The sequence below is a fragment of the Heloderma suspectum genome, chromosome 1, assembly GCF_057233095.1.
Source record: "Heloderma suspectum isolate Gila_16-S chromosome 1, 16-S_ref, whole genome shotgun sequence".
Taxonomy (NCBI): Eukaryota; Metazoa; Chordata; class Lepidosauria; order Squamata; family Helodermatidae; genus Heloderma; species Heloderma suspectum.
The window spans coordinates 433,278,105-433,297,903 of record NC_139458.1 but is presented as its reverse complement, the minus strand read 5'-3'; the positions used below and the strand labels follow the sequence as shown (position 1 = coordinate 433,297,903).

The following is a 19,799-nucleotide window of genomic DNA, read 5'->3' as shown; positions in this document are numbered from 1 at the left end:
TGGAAAATCTACAAGTAGGACATGTTTGCAATAGCACCATCCCACCCATTTCCCCCAGGAACTGGTGTCCATAGGCATACTGCCTCTGATACTGGAGTCAGCATATAGCCATCAGGATGAGTAGGCATTGAGGGCTGTATCCTCCATGAATTTGTCCGGTCCCTTTTTAAGCCACTCAAAGTGGTGGCCATCACTACATCTTGTGAAAGTGAATTCCACAATTTGACCCTGTGCTGTGTGAAGGAGTCCTTCCTTTGATCTGTCCTGAACCTCCCACCTTTCAGCTTCATGGGATGACCCCGTTGGATTCTAGTATTATGAGAGAGGGGGAAAAATGCCTCTCTGTCCACTTTCTCCATGTCATGCATAATTTTGTACATCTCTGTCTCCCCTCACCCACCTTTTGCCTAAGCTAAACAGTCCCAGACATTCTAACCTTCCCTCATAGGGGCGTTGCTCCAGCCCCTTGACTTCACTAGTGAGTGTGGAGGATGTCAACTGGTCTATAAATGGCAAACTCCTCTGGAAGGTGCAGTGCATTGCACAGAGATGCGTCCCACCCCCTTCCCTTAGAGATGCCCTGTCAGTGAGGACTAGGTAGGGATGTCAGAGAAATCTGCCATGGACTCAAATGAGGCCGGATTCTTTGGATTCCGACCTCTGGAATCCACGGCAGAACAGGTCCACTTACCTCTGCTCCAGGAGGATTCAGGCCAGAACGGCACTCTGGCTCTGGAGTGCTGGCAATACACAGCTGCCATTGCCATATGGCCAGCGCTCCGGAGCCAGAGTGCCGTTCTGGCCTGAATCCTCCTGGAGTGGAGGTAAGTGGAGTGGTACAGAGCCAGAGTGTGGCTCCACAGAATCCTCAGGGAGTGGAGCTGCTCCAGAGGATTCCGGAGGGGGGGGGAGGAACAGATTGCCTACATCCTGGATGGATTCCCCACTGGAATGGAAGGTGGGGAATCCGTCCATCCTGAGGGCTAGGCCATCCATGGGCAGTTGTGCCTCACTGGAACAATGACCTCAAGTACAGTGCTTTACTTTTCTCTACTGGTGTTCCCTGAAACAAATAATTGACTGAAATGGAAGCTAATAAAGGATTCCGGGAGACTAGTGGGGTGGAGGGCAGGGTGTCTAAAGTGGCTCCTTCCAACACAATCACCACAGAACATACACACAAAGAGACACACCTTAGAAAGCAATCCTAAGGGGAGGGCAGCTGAGGGGCCATGAATGCTGCAGACCATCCTCTCTGTGGACAGAGAGGCAGGTCCACCACCGGAGGCCTTGTGGCTGTTCCACGCTTGGTTCTGTGGTGTTGGATGGTCAGCTCCAGAAGGTGGTGCTTGGGGAACACTGCTCGGCCCCGTGGATTCTCCAGTATGGGGTTCTACAGGGGTCAGTTTTGTCCCCCATGCTGTTCAACATCTACATGAAACCAATGAGTGCGGTCATCCAGAGTTTTGGAGTATGTTGTCATCAGTACGCTGATGACATGCAGCTCCATTTCTCCTTTTTCATCTTCTTCAGGTGAGGCTGTGGATGTGCTAAATCAGTGCTTGGCTGTGACAATGGACTGGATGAGGGCTAATAAACTGAAGCTCAATCCAGACAAGACTGAGATGCTGTTGGTGTGTGGTTCTGCTGACTGGATGGAGGGTGTTCAACCTGTTCTGGATGGGGTTGCACTCCCCCTAAAGGAGCAGGTCCGTAGCCTGGGGGTCCTCCTGGAGCCATCTTTCTCACTTGAGGCTCAGGTGGCCTCAGTGGCATTGAGTGCCTTCTACCAACTTCGGTTGGTGGCCCAGCTATGCCCCTATCTGGACAGGGATAACCTGGCTTCAGTTGTCTATGCTCTGGTAATCTCCAAGTTAGATTACTGCAATGCACTCTATGTGAGGCTGCCTTTGAAGATGGTTCAGAAGCTGCAGCTCATGCAAAATGCAGTGGCCAGATTGATAATGGGGACCAGAAGATCCGAACATATAAGACCGACTCCGCCCTAGGGATGGGGGAGAATTTCTCCCCGAAACTTCGGGGGGCCGAGTGCCAATGCATTTGGCCCCCTGAAATCGGCGGTGAAATTCTCCGCCCCCCCCCCGGGATGGGACTTACCTTTCACGAATGTCCCTCCCGGCGGCGGGTCCCGGAGGCGGTTCGTCGGGTCTTCGTCAGGGGCGGGGGCAGCAGCCGGTCTTTTGACCGGCTGCCGCCGCTGCCGCCTTTACAAGGAAAGTAAAAAAAACACCAAAACCCCGTGATAGGCTACGTAACGATTAACGTAGCCTATCATGGCTAGATTTGCAAAGTCAGCCGTGATAGGCTATGTTAATCGTCACGTAGCCTATCACGGGTGACTTTGAAAAAAAAAAAAAAGCATGTACGCAAATGGTGGCCCCCATAGGGAGCTGCCATTTGCGTTCCTTATTTGGTCCCTGTAGTCTACGTAAACATTTACGTAGACTACGGCGAAAATAAGGGCAACGCAAATAGCGTTGTATGTTTCTGAGCCCAATTCAAGGTGCTGGTTTTAACCTATTAAAGCCTTACATGGTTTGGGACCACAATACCTGATGGAGCGCCTCTCCCAACACAAACCTACCTGTATACTATGCTCATCATCTAAGGCCCTCCTCCAGCTGCCTACTCTGAGGGAAGCTCAGAAGAGGGCAATGAGGGGGAGGGCCTTCTCAGTGGTGGCCCCCAAATTATGAAATGATATCCCCGACGAGACCTGCCTGGCGCCAGCATTGTTATCTTTTCGGTGCCAGGTTAAGACCTTTCTCTTCCCCCAGGCATTTGGCAGCATATAAGTTTTTAATTGATCCTGGAATGGCATATGGTTATGGTTGTCTGCTCTGAAATTACTTGCTGAAGTTGTTTTAGACATATGTATATTGTTCTAATCATGTGTTTTTTATGGAATTGGCTTTTAAGATCTGTATATTGTACTTTTAAATGTTTTAATCTTTGTAAACTGCCCAGAGAGCTTTGGCTATTGGGCGGTATAGAAATGTAATAAATAAACAAACAAACAAACAAAATCGTTCCAGAAATTAATAAAAGGAGATCAGACAAAGTTGTCCAACTGTTTTTTTGTTGTTGCATATTTACCATTTGTAAGTGATTTGTTTACTTAGCCATGACAGCAAAGTCCCATAACATTTGCTTGTATAACCATTCTTGTATATTAGGATTATATTATAGGTTGCCTGCAGTGTGTTGCATATAGGATTCCAGCTGCAATGACCAAGTGTTATACTAGCTCTCTATCTTTTTTAGTAGTTGACTCTTTGGTGCAAGTCAAGAAAAATAATAGCAGATGTAAACAAACCAGGAAACCTAATATTTTATCTGATAACTTTTAAATGAATTTTCTACAGATTGTTCTACTAAAAAGCAGCTGCATCACATATGGAAAAATACTTCTCTTCTTTTTCTTGACATTTCTGCCAAGTTAGGTTAGGTACTATGTTTATCTTATGGAAATCCACCACTGGGAAATCCGTTTCTTTTTTTGGCTTGACAGAGTTCTGCGGCATGCCTGACTTGGCTCGCATGTGCGGGCTGAGACGTGGGTTTTTCCCCAAATCTGGGAACTTTTTGCATATTTTTTTTAACTTGCAGAAATAGAGATTTATGCAAATTGCAGCAAAATATGCATATCTCTATTTGTGCAATTTTTTTAAAATACAGAAAATCTGCAAACTGGCCCAACTCAATGCAGATTGAGTCAAGCTCCATAGCAGAAAATGGACCAAAGTCCAGGGGGCCGAACCAAGGGAAGCTCATTGACTTCCAGCCCTCAAACAGATTCCTGCCACATCCTTAGTTTGTGCACCCCACTTCTGAGAGGTGAAACATTTCAGGGGTTCCAAAACTTACCCAGACTTGAGTCTCCTTAGAAGGAGGACACTGAAGACTTGTGGCGTTTCTGTCATAAAAGGTTTCTTCACACTGGGCTTAAGAGCTATTGGACTTTACCAGTCCAACAGATCCCTGCCACTCCTCAGCTGTCTGGGTTTTTCCTGCATGGAGCCAAAATCACCTCTCTTCTCCATCAGAGATGGACGACCAGCACAGCCTGACTTCCTGCTATACACACCCGCCTCACTCAGCTCCTACACTTGGCCTAGTAGAACAAAATGTTACCAGCTCACGGGTTAGAGTCATGAGGAAGTGTGGAATCCTGAATCTCTTTGTAATCAGAAACAGTGAGTTGTAAGGGCCCTCTGGAAGGTAATTTTGATTGACCCCAAACACATAGAAATACCATCTTATTTCTAGTAACTCGGGTAATGTACCACCTTGAAATCATCTTAAACCAATTCTCTTAAATATTCATATTGAGTGAGAAGGCTAGTCTGATCACCTCATTAAATGAAGTTTAAAACTGTGGAGTTGAAATCCAGTTGTTAACGTACGATGAAGGGTATGATTTCATTTTACCTGCATTTACATATATGGATGCACGATGGACAGTATTCCATCTCCCTCTCCCTCTTAATCTTCTTAGCCAGTATGATAGGAAGGATTCCTTGTCCCAGAGGATCATAGACTCATAGAATAGTAGGGTTGGAAGGGGCCTACAAGGCCATCGAGTCCAACCCCCTGCTCAATGCAGGAATCCAAGTCAGAGCATCCCTGACAGATGGCTGTCCAGCCTCGTCTTGCATAGGAAGTCCAGATGTTTGACCTACAACCCACAGCACAGGCTCCAGGCTTTGGGGGGCCTTGAGGAGGACACTTCAGTAAGTCTACCTTCTCACCTCCATTGTCACAAGCTGCTGTTACTCCTCATCCTTTTTCTCATCATTGCCACCGCTTGCTTGCTTGACAGGAAGAGAGCTGGTGAGCAAGTAGGCAGTGGCATCTACTGCCCCTCCTTCTCACCACCCGTGTTGCTTGGGCCAGGGTGAGAGGCAAGTGAACAAGCAGTTTGCAGTAGTGAAGGAGCAACTCCAGGGAGCCCTTGTCAGGGCCTTTTCCTGGGATGTGGGCCCTCGGCAAGTCCCCAACCATGCCCAGCCTTGACACTAGCCCTGACAACTCTCATCATCACTAGCCAGCATGGGCAATGGCCAGGGATTATGGGAGTTGTAGTCCAAAACATTTCTTACCCCTGCCTTTGCCAATAAAGGGAAGGACTGAGAACAAGCCAATAACTGAAGAGTAGGCAAAGAGCATTTCAAAACTTATGGAAATTTGGTTTCTTTTGTCCAGGTGGCAGGCAGAAAACTTATGTGTGGCTTCTCACACAGGAAATTGAACCTAAACATACGTGTTCAGGTGGCTCCTTCAAACTGAGGGGAAAGCTTAGGGACTTGGAAGAGATGGAGCTGGTCAAGTTGACCAGATTTTAGAAATCCTGTCAATATAGGCCCTTGTCATCATACCCATCCACTGTTGCCTCCTTGCTACCTGCTGTTGAATGTTGGCGATGCTGGGTGTGCAATTTTTCTTAGTTCACATAAACCATGAAAATACTGAGGGACAGTCTTCCCATGGTTGTGTGGGATTGACCTTGAGCCAAGGCAGAGGGAAAAGGTGCTTCCCCTTTGGCCACGAGCTGTGCAGATATTAGAAATGAGAATGAGTTGTTCACACAAACCATTTCATGTTTGAAGAACAGCTTAAGCAGTGACAGGGTGGTTCTTTCAGCTGCAGAAAAAAGGTGTCCACGACTGGGACATGGTAAAGGTTTACAGAATCATGAAGAAAGAGGTAGGGATGGACAGACCACCCTGCACCTGCCCCATGCACTATTTGCTGAACCCCCAGCACTTACCCGACGCCGGCAAGCAGCACGGGGCTTCTGGGCAGCTTGTGAACCAAAAACCCTGAGGAAAAAAGAAGCTGTGTTACAATCCCTGCCGACAGTGAGCCCCATCTGTGAGAAATTCTTGGAGAATTTCTCTTCCCCTAGGAGAAATTCAGCAAAATCCCCCCCCCATTTCTCTGCCCACAAATAGGCTGGAGAATTTTGAGAGGCCATTTGTGCACAGCTCTAGTTGAAATGCTTCTCCTAAGGCTCAGTCAGTGGCAGAAAGAGCTGTAAGCTAAAATAGGCTCATGTTTTTGGTAGTTTGAGCTCCACCCTTTTTGCCTTGGCTCTTCCCATTGCTGCAATGTGGCCCCGAGTGCTTCTCTGAAATGGAATTCAGCCCTCAGGCTGAAAAAAGTTCAACACCCCTGATCTATACTGTCCTGAGCATTTTGGAAGAAGGAAAAAAGGTGCAATTCCCTCAGGTGAGATGTCTTGGTGAGGCTCTTTCAAACATGAGGGGTGGGTAGAGAATTAAGTTTGCATCCCTGCCCATCCCATATATAACTGTGTGTGGGAGTGGAATTCAGGGCAGCCCAGCCTTCTTACATAGTGTTATCATTAGGGATGCTGGAGAAATTTGAGATAGACTAAAATGAGCTTGGATTTCTAAGAGTCCAATCTGTGGAATCCACTGCAAAGCCCCCCTCAGGCCGCGGACTTTAGGATTTTTTTTTTACTTTCCTGAAATGGATGCATTCATAGGAAAATACGCAAGTTTGTGCTGAAGAAAAGTCGAATGGAATGGGAACAAGAAGCTAAATGTTACGTACTAAGGTACATTCTGTAAGTTGTTACAGAATATCTTAATGCCATTTTTTGCAGATTTTTCCACATACCGAAAAAAATAATTCACATCCATCTGTGAGTGGACAACAAAAAGGTGCCTGACAATCCACGAAACACAGACGGAGAGGATTTCACACAGTCTGTGCATCCCTAATTATCATTGGGCTTCAGTATTTAACCTTTTCCTTGTGTTAGGTGAAGAGAAAACAATAGAAACATACAGAAAATTTCACGATTGTACTCCATCTGTAAAATGGGTACATTTTTCTAACTTGTTTTCTGAGACAAGCAAGACGTATTTACCCTTTTTACAAATGCTTGATTTCTTGATAATATGCGACATACGTGCATGTTATATGTTTTGTGACTTCTTGGGTAGTCTGCCTGTGGACGAGGTCATGTGCTTTTGTCACTAGCTCAGCGTGCATTTCTGATCCTGTGCTGGGGTTGTGGCACCTTCTTCATCCTTCTTGAGTTAGAATTCCAGGCCTGAGTCTGTATATTAGTTGTTCAAAAGGCAGTGGTTACACTGGGAGAAGACGGTCTCCTTTTTTCCTGTCAGTGTCACATTTACTTAACACAAATTATATGTCCTTGGAAAAATATATCAGAGTGGTGCAATAGGGGAACTTCTCAGAACATTCCCAGAGAGGAGCTTGAAACGGTCATAGAATCATAGAATAGTAGGGTTGGAAGGCTATCAAGTCCAATCTCCTGCTCAATGCAGCAATCCAAGTTAAAGACATAAAAACCCTTGTCACATATTGACAATTAATAAAATGCTTTTAGGTTGCAATTTTGGGAGTAAGCCCCATTGAACTCAGTGGGACTTACTTCTGAGTATAGGATAGGGATCTGTGAACTCACCCCCGTCTGGGTTCTTCGGACTCCTGCCCAGCTCCTGCCCTCACTCACCAGTCCTGGACCGTGCTCGAGCCCCTCCCACTCTCAGCGAGCAGCCCGCACTCACCCCAGTGGCCTCATCGAGCTCCACAGTCAACATTTCCAAAAAAATTAAAATGGCGATTGCAAAAATGCATGTTTTTGTATGTGCAAGAATGCGCATTTTTGCGGATGTGCATATTCTGGTGTGTGAAATGCGCATTTTTGCGAAGGCACACAGTGTGTGTACAAAATGTGCATTCTCTGTAAAATATGCATTTTTGTGCATACGCAAATATGCACATTCGCAAAAATGCACATGTTTGCGTGTGCGCAAATTTGTGCACTTTTGCAATAGCCATTTTATTTCTCAGGAAATGGCGACCGCGAAGCTTGACAAGGCTGCCGGGGTAGGTGCAGGCCATTCGCTGAGCGTGGGCAGGAGGTGAGCAGGGGCAGGGGCTCGGCGAGCGGGGCTTGGGGGTGCAGACAGGAGCAGGTCCACCAGATTCCTGGGCTGAATTGGGCACCAGTGCCATGTCTAGTATAGGATTGCACTGTTAATATATGTACTTTCCCCCCATGGAACAATTATGCAGCTTTTCAAGATACTAGATGAAGAACTAGATGCTACCTTGTTCTGCAGCTGCTGAGGTGTTGTGGAATGTTCGCAAACATTCCAGCTGCTGGGAAGGTTTGTGGGGGGTGGGGGGAATCTGTCAACACATGAGATTTATTTATTTATTTATTTCATTTCTATACCGCCCAATAGCCGAAGCTCTCTGGGCGGTTCACAAAAATTAAAACCAAACACCACACAATAAAACAATTTAAAATATATAGAACATTAAAACCACAATATAACAATACAACCACAATAAAACCTAGCAGCAGTGCAGGAGTTTAAAATACAGATTTAAAACAGCAAAGATAAAAATTTAGAAAGCTAAAATGCTAAAAAGCCTGGGAAAATAAAAAGGTCTTCACCTGGCGCCGAAAGGAATACAATGTAGGTGCCAGGCGAACCTCACTAGGGAGCTCATTCCAGAGCCGGGGTGCCACAGCAGAAAAAGCCCTCCTCCTAGTAGCCACCCGCCTCACTTCCTTTGGCAGGGGCTCCTGGAGAAGGGCCGCTGATGATGATCTTAAGGTCCGGGCAGGCACATATGGGAGATAGATTGAAAAGGGAGAGGACTGGGCTATGAAAAAGCTGTTGAAATGTCCGACTATGTGAATGTGTATGTGTGTGAATGGTGTGTTTATGAGCACTGTGTGAATGTGGGAACATGTGCGTGAAAGAGGGAAATAGAGACAGAGGGTATTGTGTGTTCATTAAAGACAGAAGAATTTCTGGTCTGTGTTAGTTTTGGATGTATTCAGTCATAATTCTGTTCCAATTTCTGCATCAGTCTGCAAATACTTTTTTAAACAATGTACAAAAATTCACATTTGTTTTCATTCACAATGTGCCCTAACATGCACATTTAGTATACAATTTCCCCTAATATATACATTTGGGTCTGCAGTTTTTGAGCTAAGAACTGCATTGTGAAATTTGGAGATGTGCACAATCTAAAGGATAATTGTGCTCAGATCTGCATATCAGTCCAGGAAGTGTTAATTAGCCTGGTTTACGTCAAAAGGTGGACCAACCAAAATTCACCTCCATGCCTAGCATTTACCCAGAACGCAGAGAAAACACTCACACCACAGCTTTGAGTAGGCCTGAGCTGGACCAAGGCTGCTGAAAGCTTTCAAAGCTGATTCCCTGCCTCCCAGCTGAGCAGAGCAGAGCAAAGCAAGTTGCTCCAGCTGGTCCAGGGACTACAGAAGCAAGCAAGCTCCCAGAGAGTGAGCGACCAGAGCGAGCGAACAGGGGGAGCAAACAGGAGTTGGCTAGGGGAGCTGCAGTGATAGAAGAGACAAAGGAGACAAAGGAGACAAAGGCGACAGAGGCAAAGAGGTAAGTCGGCTGCAGGAAGCCCAGGGTGCTGCCCTTTATCCTTCTGAGTGGCTGTGAGCTCACCAGGTGCATCTGAGAGCTCTAACTGAATTGGGGGTGGTGGCCTGAGTACTCCCAGCAGCTGAGTGGGCGGGAAGCTTCAGTCTGTTTCCCACCTCCCAGCTGAGCAGAGCAGAGCAAGCTGCTCCAGGTGGTCCAGGGACTACAGAAGCAAGCAAGCTCCCAGAGAGCGAGCAACCAGGGGGAGCGAACAGGGGGAGCAAACAGGAGTTGGCTAGGGGAGGTCAAGGGGGAGGCCCCTAACATTTTTTTAAAATTTTTTAACTAACTTTTTTTCATTTATTTGTCTTGTAACACACACTTCCACACCAGTGGGACTCGGCTTTTAACCTCTACTGAGTAGAGGAGCAGGCACAGGCTAGTCTAGAACAATCACAAAGCTAGACACAAAAAGGGAAAAGAGGCAATAGAAGGACAAGACTCTCCAGTGGTGGTGACCTGCAAGGTGTGTGCAATGTTTGTTTTCTTGCCTGAGAACATGGCCTACACCTGCAACAAGTGCAAGTTGATCACGCTGCTGGAGGAAAAAGTAAGTGGACTGGAGTGGCGACTGTCGACCCTCCGGGGAATAAGAGAACACGAAGAGTTCTTGGACAGAATGGGGGAACTACAGCAGCAAAGGGAAGACCAGAAGCTTGAAGAGCAACAGCAAGATGAGGCAGTGGGAAATGCTGAGGTGAGGAAAAATGGAGTAAAGGATACTCCTTGGAAAGGGGTGACAGTTAGGAGAAGAAGAACTAGATGCCACTCTGCACCAGTGGAAGCAGTGGAGCTGTGGAATCGATTCCAGGCATTTGCGGATGAGACTGGAGAACGGCCTGCAGATGAAGAATCACAGGGGAACCTACATGAGAGTGAGCAAGAGGCTGAAGGTCAGTCAAACAGACACAATGAAACCCAGGCCTACAACAAGAAGAAGAGAAGAGTGGTAGTAGTGGGAGACTCCTTGCTGTGTGGGATTGAGACCCAAGTATGTTGCGAAGAACTGTGGACTCGCAAAGTATGTTGTCGCCTGGGATGATGGATTAGAGACGTGACTGAAAGGTTGCCTGCACTCATAAAGCCCACTGACAGGTATCCCTTTCTTCTCATCCATGTGGGAACAAATGATACCGCCAAACAGAGCTACGAAGAAATCACATCAGACTTTGAAGCTTTGGGAAGGAAACTCAAGAACTTTGGGGCCCAGATAGTTTTCTCATCCATCCTTCCAGTAGTTAGAAGAGGGACAGAAAGGGAACAAAAAGTACTCTGGGTGAACGACTGGCTATGAAGGTGGTGCCAATGAGAGAGATTTGGACTCTGGGACCACGGCCTATACTTCCTGGAAGATGGGCGGTTGGCAAGGGATGGGTTGCACCTCACAAAGGATGGGAAGAATGTGTTTGGCCACAGCATGAAGAACTTCATCAGGAGGGCTTTAAACTGAATCCTACGGGGAAGGGAGACATAAAGTTGGGGGGAACAATGGACAAAGTCTCATGCACTGCAACGGAGAGAACAGCTCTGATAGCACCCAATAATAGTCTTCAGACACATTTAGGAATACAGCCAGACTATGAAGCACATGGTCTTTGATGTCTATATACTTATTATTATTATTATTATTATTATTATTAAATTTATTAATTGCCCATATGGCTGGCCACCCAGCCACTCTGGGCGATGTACAACATACAATAAAACAGTTTAAAACAATAAAATTCTACAATAAAAACATTTTGTAAAATACCCTAACCCACCCCAAATGCCTGCCTGAACAACCACATTTTTAATGCACGACAGAAGCTCATTAAAGAGGGGGCATGACGGAGTTCCCTAGGGAGGGAGTTCCACAGAGTGGGGGCCACCACAGAAAAGGCCCTCTCCCTTGTCCCCACCAGTCTAGCTGTCCTGGCTGATGGGACAGAGAGAAGGCCATCCGAGGCTGATCTTGTTAAGCGGCCTGTCTGGTGCTGCTGGAGGTGCTCCTTAAGATAGGCTGGGCTGGAACCATATAGGGTTTTAAAGGTCAAAACCAACACCTTGAATTTGGTCCGGAAAACAACTGATAATCAGTGCAACTCCTTCAGCACTGGAGTGGTGTGATCTCGCCGGCCTTTAATCAGGCGAGCCGCCGCGTTCTGTACCAGCTGCAGTTTCCGGATGGAACCCTGTGGCACCCCACAAGTAAGTGGCCACAGGTCCGAAACCTCCTCTCCCAGTGCTACCCTCTGGTACCTGCCGGAGAGGAAGGACCGGAACCACCGCAATACGGTGTCTCCAATACCCAACCCCTCCAGGCGGTCCAGGAGGATACTGTGGTCAACGGTATCAAAAGCCGCTGAGAGGTCGAGGAGAACAAGGAAGGAGCATTCACCCCTATCCAGAGCCCTCCTCATATCATCTACCAAGGCGACCAAGGCCGTTTCTGTCCCATGCCCAAGCCTGAAGCCCGACTAAAATGGGTCTAGATAATCAGTTTCTTCCAAGTGTGCCTTCAACTGCACCGCCACCACCCGCTCAATCACCTTGCCCAAAAATGGCAGATTTGAGACTGGGCGAAAGTTGTTCAAAACTTGAGGATCCAAGGAGGGCTTCTTTAAGAGCGGTCTTATCACTGCCTCCTTGAGGGCTGATGGCATCACTCCCTCCTCAAGGGAGGCGTTCACCACCGCCCTGATCCCCTCACCCAGTCTCTCTCTGCAGCCCATAATGAGCCAAGATGGGCAAGGATCAAGTAAGCAGGTGGTTGGCCGTACCGATGAAAGCACCTTGTTCACTTCATCAGGAGGAAGAAGCTGGAACCGATCCCACAAAACCGGTTTGCCACAGGCCGCCTCTTGCTCACTAACTGTATCTACAGCATGCAGAGTAACACACCTAATCTGGTCAATTTTATCTGCAAAGTGCCTTGCCAAGGCCTCACAGGAGGCCTTAGAATGCTCCAGTGGTTCCGGAGCCACAGGACCAACCAGGCTCCGGACCACTTGGAACAGCCTCCTGGGACAGCACTCTGCAGACGCGATGGAGGCAGCATAATATTCCTTTTTTGCTGCCTTCACCGCCACGTGATAGGCTGAAGATACAGCTCTAGCCCGTGTCTGATCGTCTTTGGAGCGAGACTTCCGCCACCGGCGCTCTAGCCGTCTCACCTCCTGTTTCAGAGCTCGTAACCGCGGATTGAACCATGGTGCAGTCCGAGCCCTGTTCAGGGGGAGAGGGCGTTTCGGAGCCACCTGATCTAATGCCCCAGTGGTTGCGGCATTCCAGCCACCCACCAGGGTCTTGACCGAGTGGCCGTTGGCGGGCTCAAGAGAATCCCCAAGCGTGTTCAGGAATCCATTTGGATCCATAAGACGCCTTGGGTGGACCATTTTAATGGGTCCTCCACCCCTGCAGAGGGGTTGTGGAACCGAGAAGTCTAACATCACCAGATAGTGATCTGACCATGACAAGGGGGTGGTGGATGTACCCCCGACTTCCAGATCACTCCCCGCTTCTCCAGAAACAAACACAAGGTCTAGTGCATGACCGGCTACATGGGTGGGCCCAGTTAGAATATGGTGCAGCTCCCAGGAGGCCATGGTCTCCATGAAGTCCCGAGGTGCTCCTGTGAGGATGGCCTCCGAATGTACGTTGAAGTCCCCCAACACCAATAAGTTAGGGGACTTTACATGCACATCAGAGACCACCTCAAGCACCTCGGCCAGGGAGTCAGTCATGCAGCGGGGTGGACGGTACATGAGCAGAATCCCCAGACTGCCCTTTGGGCCCAGCCTCCAGTACATGCACTCAGCAACCTTGGTGTCCTGGAGAGGGGGTCTGGTGAAGACCAACTCTCAGTAGATAACAGCCACTCCCCCTCCCTGATCCCCAGCCCTCGGCTGCTGTGCATACAAAAATCCGGCTGGACACATGGCTGCAAGGGTTGGAGCAGCAGCCTCGGCCAGCCAGGTCTCCGTAATACATGCCAGGTCTGCACCCTCATCCAGGATCATGTCATGGATGAGGGAGGTTTTCTGGGTAACAGACCTGGCATTGCAGAGCAGCAAACGAAGGCCAGAAGATGGGGTCACGCCTCCCCCAACCATCCTTTGGCTCTGGACAGGCCCGGAGCAGGGGACAGATATTACACATCTCTCCCTGGTTCCCTTTACCTGGCATGGCCTGCCCCTAGCGCTCCGCCAGCGCCTGCCGCCCAGCCTCGGTATGTTCTGGCCCCCAACACTCCCCTCACTGCCTCCATCAGGCGGACACATGCCCCAGCGCTCCCGCCTATCAAGCAGGCTACCCACCCCTAAAAACACAACAAAATCCCCCAGAAAAACAAAACAACAACAAAAAACAATTAAAAATCCCCTTAAAAATAATGCCAGGCAGGAGCCCACAGGGAAGGCCTGGTGGTGGCGGCGGTGGCAGCAGCAGCAGGCCCAGCAGCAGCAGGCACACCTCTTCCCCGGTGGTGGTGGTGGTGGTGGTGGTGGTGGTGGTGGTGGTGGTAGCTTCTCCTACAGGCCCTGGCTCTCCCAGGCCACCTCAGCCAGCCAGCTTATGTAGCTCCCCCAGGGAGGGGCAGGTGGAGCAGCACAGCTGGCTCGGTACCTGGGGGCCTGGTCCTGCAGGGACTGGAGGTCTGCCAGGCAGAAGTCTCCAGGGAAGGCCTGGTGGTAGTGGTGGCAGCGGCAGCAGCAGCAGGCCCAGCAGCAGCAGGCACGCCTCTTCCCTGATGGTGATGGTAGCTTCTCCTGCAGGCCCTGGCCCTGGCTCTGGCTCTAATGCCCAGAGTATGGGAAACAAACAGAACGAACTTGAACTCTTAATACAGGAGGGAAATTATGACTTGATAGGTATAACTGAGACTTGGTGGGATGACTCTCATGACTGAAATACAGCAATTGAAGGATATAACTTGTTCAAAAAGAACAGGAGGAACAGAAAGGGGGGTGGGGTTGCACTGTATGTGGAAAATACATATCTCTGCACAGAAATACAGGAGGATGAGCTTGGTAGCCCCATCGAGAGCATCTGGATCAAAATAAATGGAGCAAAGAATAAAAGGAACCTGGTGGTTGGAGTCTACTACTGGCCACCCAATCAAGGAGAAGATGAGGATGAAACTTTTGAAAAGCAAATAGCCAATGTTTTAAGGAAGCATGATGTAGTAGTAATGGGGGACTTCAATTTCCCCAATATTTGTTGGGAGACAAATTCTGCAAAACATGGCCCCTCCAGGACATTCCTGACTTGTGTGGAGGATAACTCCCTCCTACAGAAAGTAGAGGAAGGAACTAGAGGATCGCCTATCCTTGACTTGATCCTAACCAACAGAGATGACTTAGTGGATAAAGTAGCAGTTACAGGAACTCTGGGGGAAAGTGACCATATTGTACTTGAGTTCTTGGTTCTAAGGGAAGCAAAAGCTGAGTGTGTAGTCAAACGCGTACCCTGGATTTTAGGAAAGCCGATTTTAATAAACTCAGAACAATGATCAGTAAGGCCCCATGGCAAGCGACACTAACGAGAAAAGGAGTCCAAGATGGGTGGGCGTTTTTAAAAAAGGAAATTCTGAAAGGCACAATTACAAACAATTCCAACAAGAAGAAAAGGTGGAAGACAACAGAAGAAGCCAATGTGGCTTCACAAAAAGCTTAGGGATGACCTGAAAACAAACAAAAAAAGCACACATATAGGAAGTGGAAAGAAGGCCAAGTTACAAAGGAAGAGTACAGGCAGGTAGCACAGAATTGCAGGGATGGCGTCAGGAAGGCTAAAGCTGAGAATGAGCTGAGGTTAGCGAGGGATGCTAAAAACAACAAAAAGGCTTTCTTCAGCTACATGCATAGTAATAGGCAGAGAAAGAAATGGTTGTTCAGCTATTAAATAAGGATGACAAAACGATAACAGATGACAAAGAAAAGGCGGAAGTGCTCAATTCCTACTTTGGCTCAGTCTTCTCCCAAAAGAGGGTCTATGACCCTCCCTGGCAAAGGTGGAGTACGGGCTGAAGGGGCAGGATTGCAGCTTGAGATCGATAGGCATATGGTCAAGGAACACCTCATTACTTTGAATGAGTTCAAATATCCAGGGCCAGATGAACTGCATCCTAGAGTAATGAAGGAACTGGCAGAAGAGCTCTCAGAACCACTGTCTATTCTCTTTGAGAAATCATGGAGGATGGGGGAAGTGCCAGATGACTGGAGGAGGGCTGATGTTGTCCCTATCTTTAAAAAGGGTAAAAAGGAGGAATCTGGGAACTACAGACCAGTCAGTCTGACATCAATCCCTGGGAAAATTCTGGAGCAGATCATAAAGCAATCCATCTGGAAGCACCTTGAAAACAATGCCGTGATTACTCGAAGCCAACATGGATTTGTCAAAAACAAGTCCTGCCAGACGAATCTGATCTCAGGTTTTGATCAGGTCACCTTGTGGACCGTGGGAATGCTGTCGATGTCATATACCTCGACTTCAGCAAAGCTTTCGACAAAGTGCCCCATGATATCCTGATGAGCAAACTAACTCAAAGTGGGCTAGATGAAACAACGATCTGGTGGATCCACAGTTGGCTACAGAATCGGACTCAAAGGGTGCTTATCAATGGGACATTCTCCAACTGGGGAGAGGTAACGAGTGGGGTACCGCAGGGCTCAGTCCTGGGCCCAGTGCTCTTCAACATTTTTATTAATGACTTGGAGGAGGAGGTGCAGGGAATGCTAATCAGATTTGCAGATGACACCAAATTGTGCGGGATAGCTAATACGTTGGAAGACAGAAGCAAAATTCAAAGTGATCTGGATAGACTGGAGTGCTGGGCAGAAAACAACAGAATGACATTTCATAGGGATAAGTGCCAAGTTCTGCACCTAGGAAAAAGAAACCAAAGGCACAGTTACAAGATGGGGGATACCTGGCTCAACAACACTACAAGCAAGAAGGATCTTGGAATTGTTGTCGATCACAAGCTGAATATGAGCCAACAATGTGACGTGGCTGCAAAAAAGGCAAATGCTATTTTGGTCTGCATTAGTAGAAGCATAGCTTCCAAATCCCGGGAAGTACTAGTTCCCCTCTACTCAGTACTGGTTAGGCCTCATCTGGAGTACTGTGTCCAGTTCTGGGCACCATACTTTAAGAAGGATGCAGACAAACTGGAGAGGGTTTAGAGGAGGGCAACAAAGATGATCAGGGGACTGGAAACAAAGCCCTATGAAGAGAGACTGAAAGAACTGGGCATGTTTAGCCTTGAGAAGAGAAGACTGAGGGGAGATATGATAGCACTCTTCAAGTCCTTGAAAGGTTGTCACAGAGAGGAAGGCCAGGATCTCTTCTTGATCATCCCAGAGTGCAGGACACGGAATAATGGGCTCAAGTTATAGGAAGCCAGATTCCGGCTGAACATCAGGAAAAACCTCCTGACTGTTAGAGCAATACGACAATGAAACCCATTCCCTTAGGGAGGTGGTGGGCTCTCCCACACTGGAGGCATTCAGGATGAGGCTGGACAGCCATCAGTCAGGGATGCTCTAACTTGGATTCCTGCACTGAGCAGGGGGTTGGACTCCATGGCCTTGTAGGCCCCTTCCAACCCTACTATTCTATGATTCTATGATGAAAGCTTCTCTCAGATTGCAGTGCATCCCACAGCACTTTTTCCTCAACTAAACATATCTCAATTATTGCTTTGCATTTGAAGGCCTATATTGCATTATGTCCCAGTACTTTAGTAGCAAAACGTTATCTGTCCTTGTGGATCTGGTTTTTCCAGGTGAGATAAGATAGAAATGTGTCTTCGTGTTATGTTTGTCCTGACGTCTAAAGAAGTGTAGTTTATACGTATGTGGACACAGAAACATCGTAAATGTGTATGGTATTTTATGAATGAGAAATGGCATTTTTATATGTTTAAACTTTGAAGAGATAAGAACAGCAGCCAACAAAATTCCAATCTTAGGCTTAGCGGTTTGGGTGGGGGTGTGGGAAACTGAGTAGTTTTCACTAGTGCTGCGCAGATAATTTCTCCTACATTATTTTTGACCATTCTCATTCAATTTGATAGAAAGAATATGCTCTTGGAAAGAAATTCAAAGGAAGAGAAATTTTGGAGCAATTCTCATGGGTTGGGTTCGGGGTTCTTGTGCTTACCTTACTTGTGAGGTGGCTGAGGACTGTGCATGAGCATTCTGTCTGTCATTGTACGGTAATCTCTGTGGCAGCCTGTAGCCTCCTTGGCTTCCTGCACTTCAGTTAAAGCCATCATGAGGAAGACATTCATTCATTCATTCATTCATTCATTCATTCATTCATTTATGATATTTCTTGGCCGCCTTTCAGGGTGGAAGCCCTCCCAAGGCAGCTTACAACAATAAAATACATAAAAAACAGTTAAAATATTAAAAATGCTAAAAACATAAAAACAATAAAAGCCAACAATTAAAGCAACAATTAAAACCAACAATAAACCCAACAATGATGTTAACAGCAGCAACAGAAGCAGTTATATCAACAGAAGGCCAAGGTAAAGTAAAATGTTTTCAAGGCCTTCTTAAAAGTCTGCTATGATGGAGCATGGCGGACCTCCGATGGCAGCTTGTTCCAAAGGCATGGGGCCACTGCAGAGAAGGCCCTCTCACATGTGTTCACCCACCTGACTGCTGTCATGGGTGGGCAAATGAGAAGGGCCTCTCTTTCTGATCTTAAAGTGAGGCAATTCCTCCCCTGGGGGGTGGGGGTTCAGTTCAGGAAGTGCAGGTGGCCTGGGAGGCTGCAGAGCAATGGAAAAATGTGTCATGGAGAGAGAAAACATGCACAGCACCCTCAGCCACCTTACAGTGATTAGGCAAGCTCAAAAATACCACCAAAAGAAATTCAAAATTCTGCCTCGGAAGAGTGGAAGCCTCAAAACAGTTGATGCTGTTATCACCTGCAGAAGCAGTGCAATAAACCAACAACCCTTAGGAAAAAAGAAAGAAGCTGTGCTGCAACCCCTGCCAACAGTGAGCTCTATCTGTGAGAAACTGCTGGAGACTTTCTCCTCCCCTAGGAGAAAATCAGTGAAATTGTCCCCCAATTTCTCTGCCCACAAATAGGCTGGAGAATTGTGAGAGGCCATGTGTGCACAGCTCTAGTTTTCACCCAAATCTGTCGAGCATCTTCTGCATTATCCGCTGGTCGGATTCACGAACATCCGAACTCATTTGGTCCTGTTGCAGATTTCTCTGACATCCCTAGGCAGGGCCTCTGCCTGAAGTGTGTGTGTGGGGGCACCACCGGCATGTACTCCCCAATATTTTCATACACACGGACACATTCACACACAGACTCAAGATTCAGACAGAGTCAGATTCAGACAGACACACACATCCCTCAGCCCTGAGCAGGGAAAACATCAATCTGATCAGAGACAAGACTGTTCAGCCGGGGAAAGAGCATTTCCCCTGCCCAGTGCTGAGAAAAGCTCCCTTTCTCAGCACTGAGGAAGGAGAAGGGCTTTTCTCCAACTTGCTGCTGGATAAGACATTTGCCTAGTGAGAGGGGGCAGGGCCTGGGAGAGGAGTGAAGCCAGGGGAAAAAAAGCTGGTGGGCCAGATGGGGAAAACCCATGGGCCATATCAGGTTCCCCACGCCTGACATAGCTGATTTATTTTCTCTTGCACCAGAGGGGATTTGAACCAATGGCTCAAAGTACAAGAAAGGAGAGTTTGACTAAACTGGCTGATGGTGTGAGCTGTTTGACTACAGAAGGTGGTGGACCAGTGGAGGCTGGTGGCTCTGATGTCAGTGGGGCAGTGAATCTGCTCTGGGTTTCAGACAGAACCAGTCAGAACTCTAAAGGAGCTCCTTGGATAGCTCCTTGAGCTGTGCATGGACCCCCCGATCCACCTCGGAGGCCACTTCAGGGCTTCTGCAGTAGGCCTGCAGGATCTAGTTCCAGAAAGATGGGGAGATGCCATTTAAAAAATGGCTCCCCCTCCCAGAACAACAAGACGGCTGCCGGCACGTGTCCGGAGGGCCCAGGAGCTGGTGGCAGCAGTGGTTCGCCCAGTAGCAGCAGTGGCGGCTGCAGCAGTCACATCTGGTGGTGGCACAGTGGAGGTGTGGTGGAGCGCCCCCCAGAACACGTCCGGAGGGTCCAGGTAAGGAGCTGGGAGGCACCTCGGCAGTGTCCTGGGGAGGCGAAGCGGGATTCGGATGTCTGAATCCTGCTTCAGCTCCGGAGGCTGGAGTGGATCAGGGCCCACCCAAGTCAGCCCAAAGCAAATTGGGCCCACTCCAGAAGCCCCAAAGTAGTTTCTGCGG

General features: G+C 48.0%; 1 protein-coding gene across 1 annotated transcript in view; it reads left to right on the top strand.

The window, feature by feature from the left end:
* The window catches only part of LOC146360327 (uncharacterized), a 58,372-nt gene that overhangs the window by 24,084 nt on the left and 14,489 nt on the right, over window positions 1–19,799 (top strand). The window contains exon 3 of the mRNA XM_084823784.1: window positions 19,478–19,636. Within this exon, the coding sequence (XP_084679910.1) occupies window positions 19,478–19,636 (159 nt within the window). The remainder of the gene's footprint in view (window positions 1–19,477; window positions 19,637–19,799) is intronic.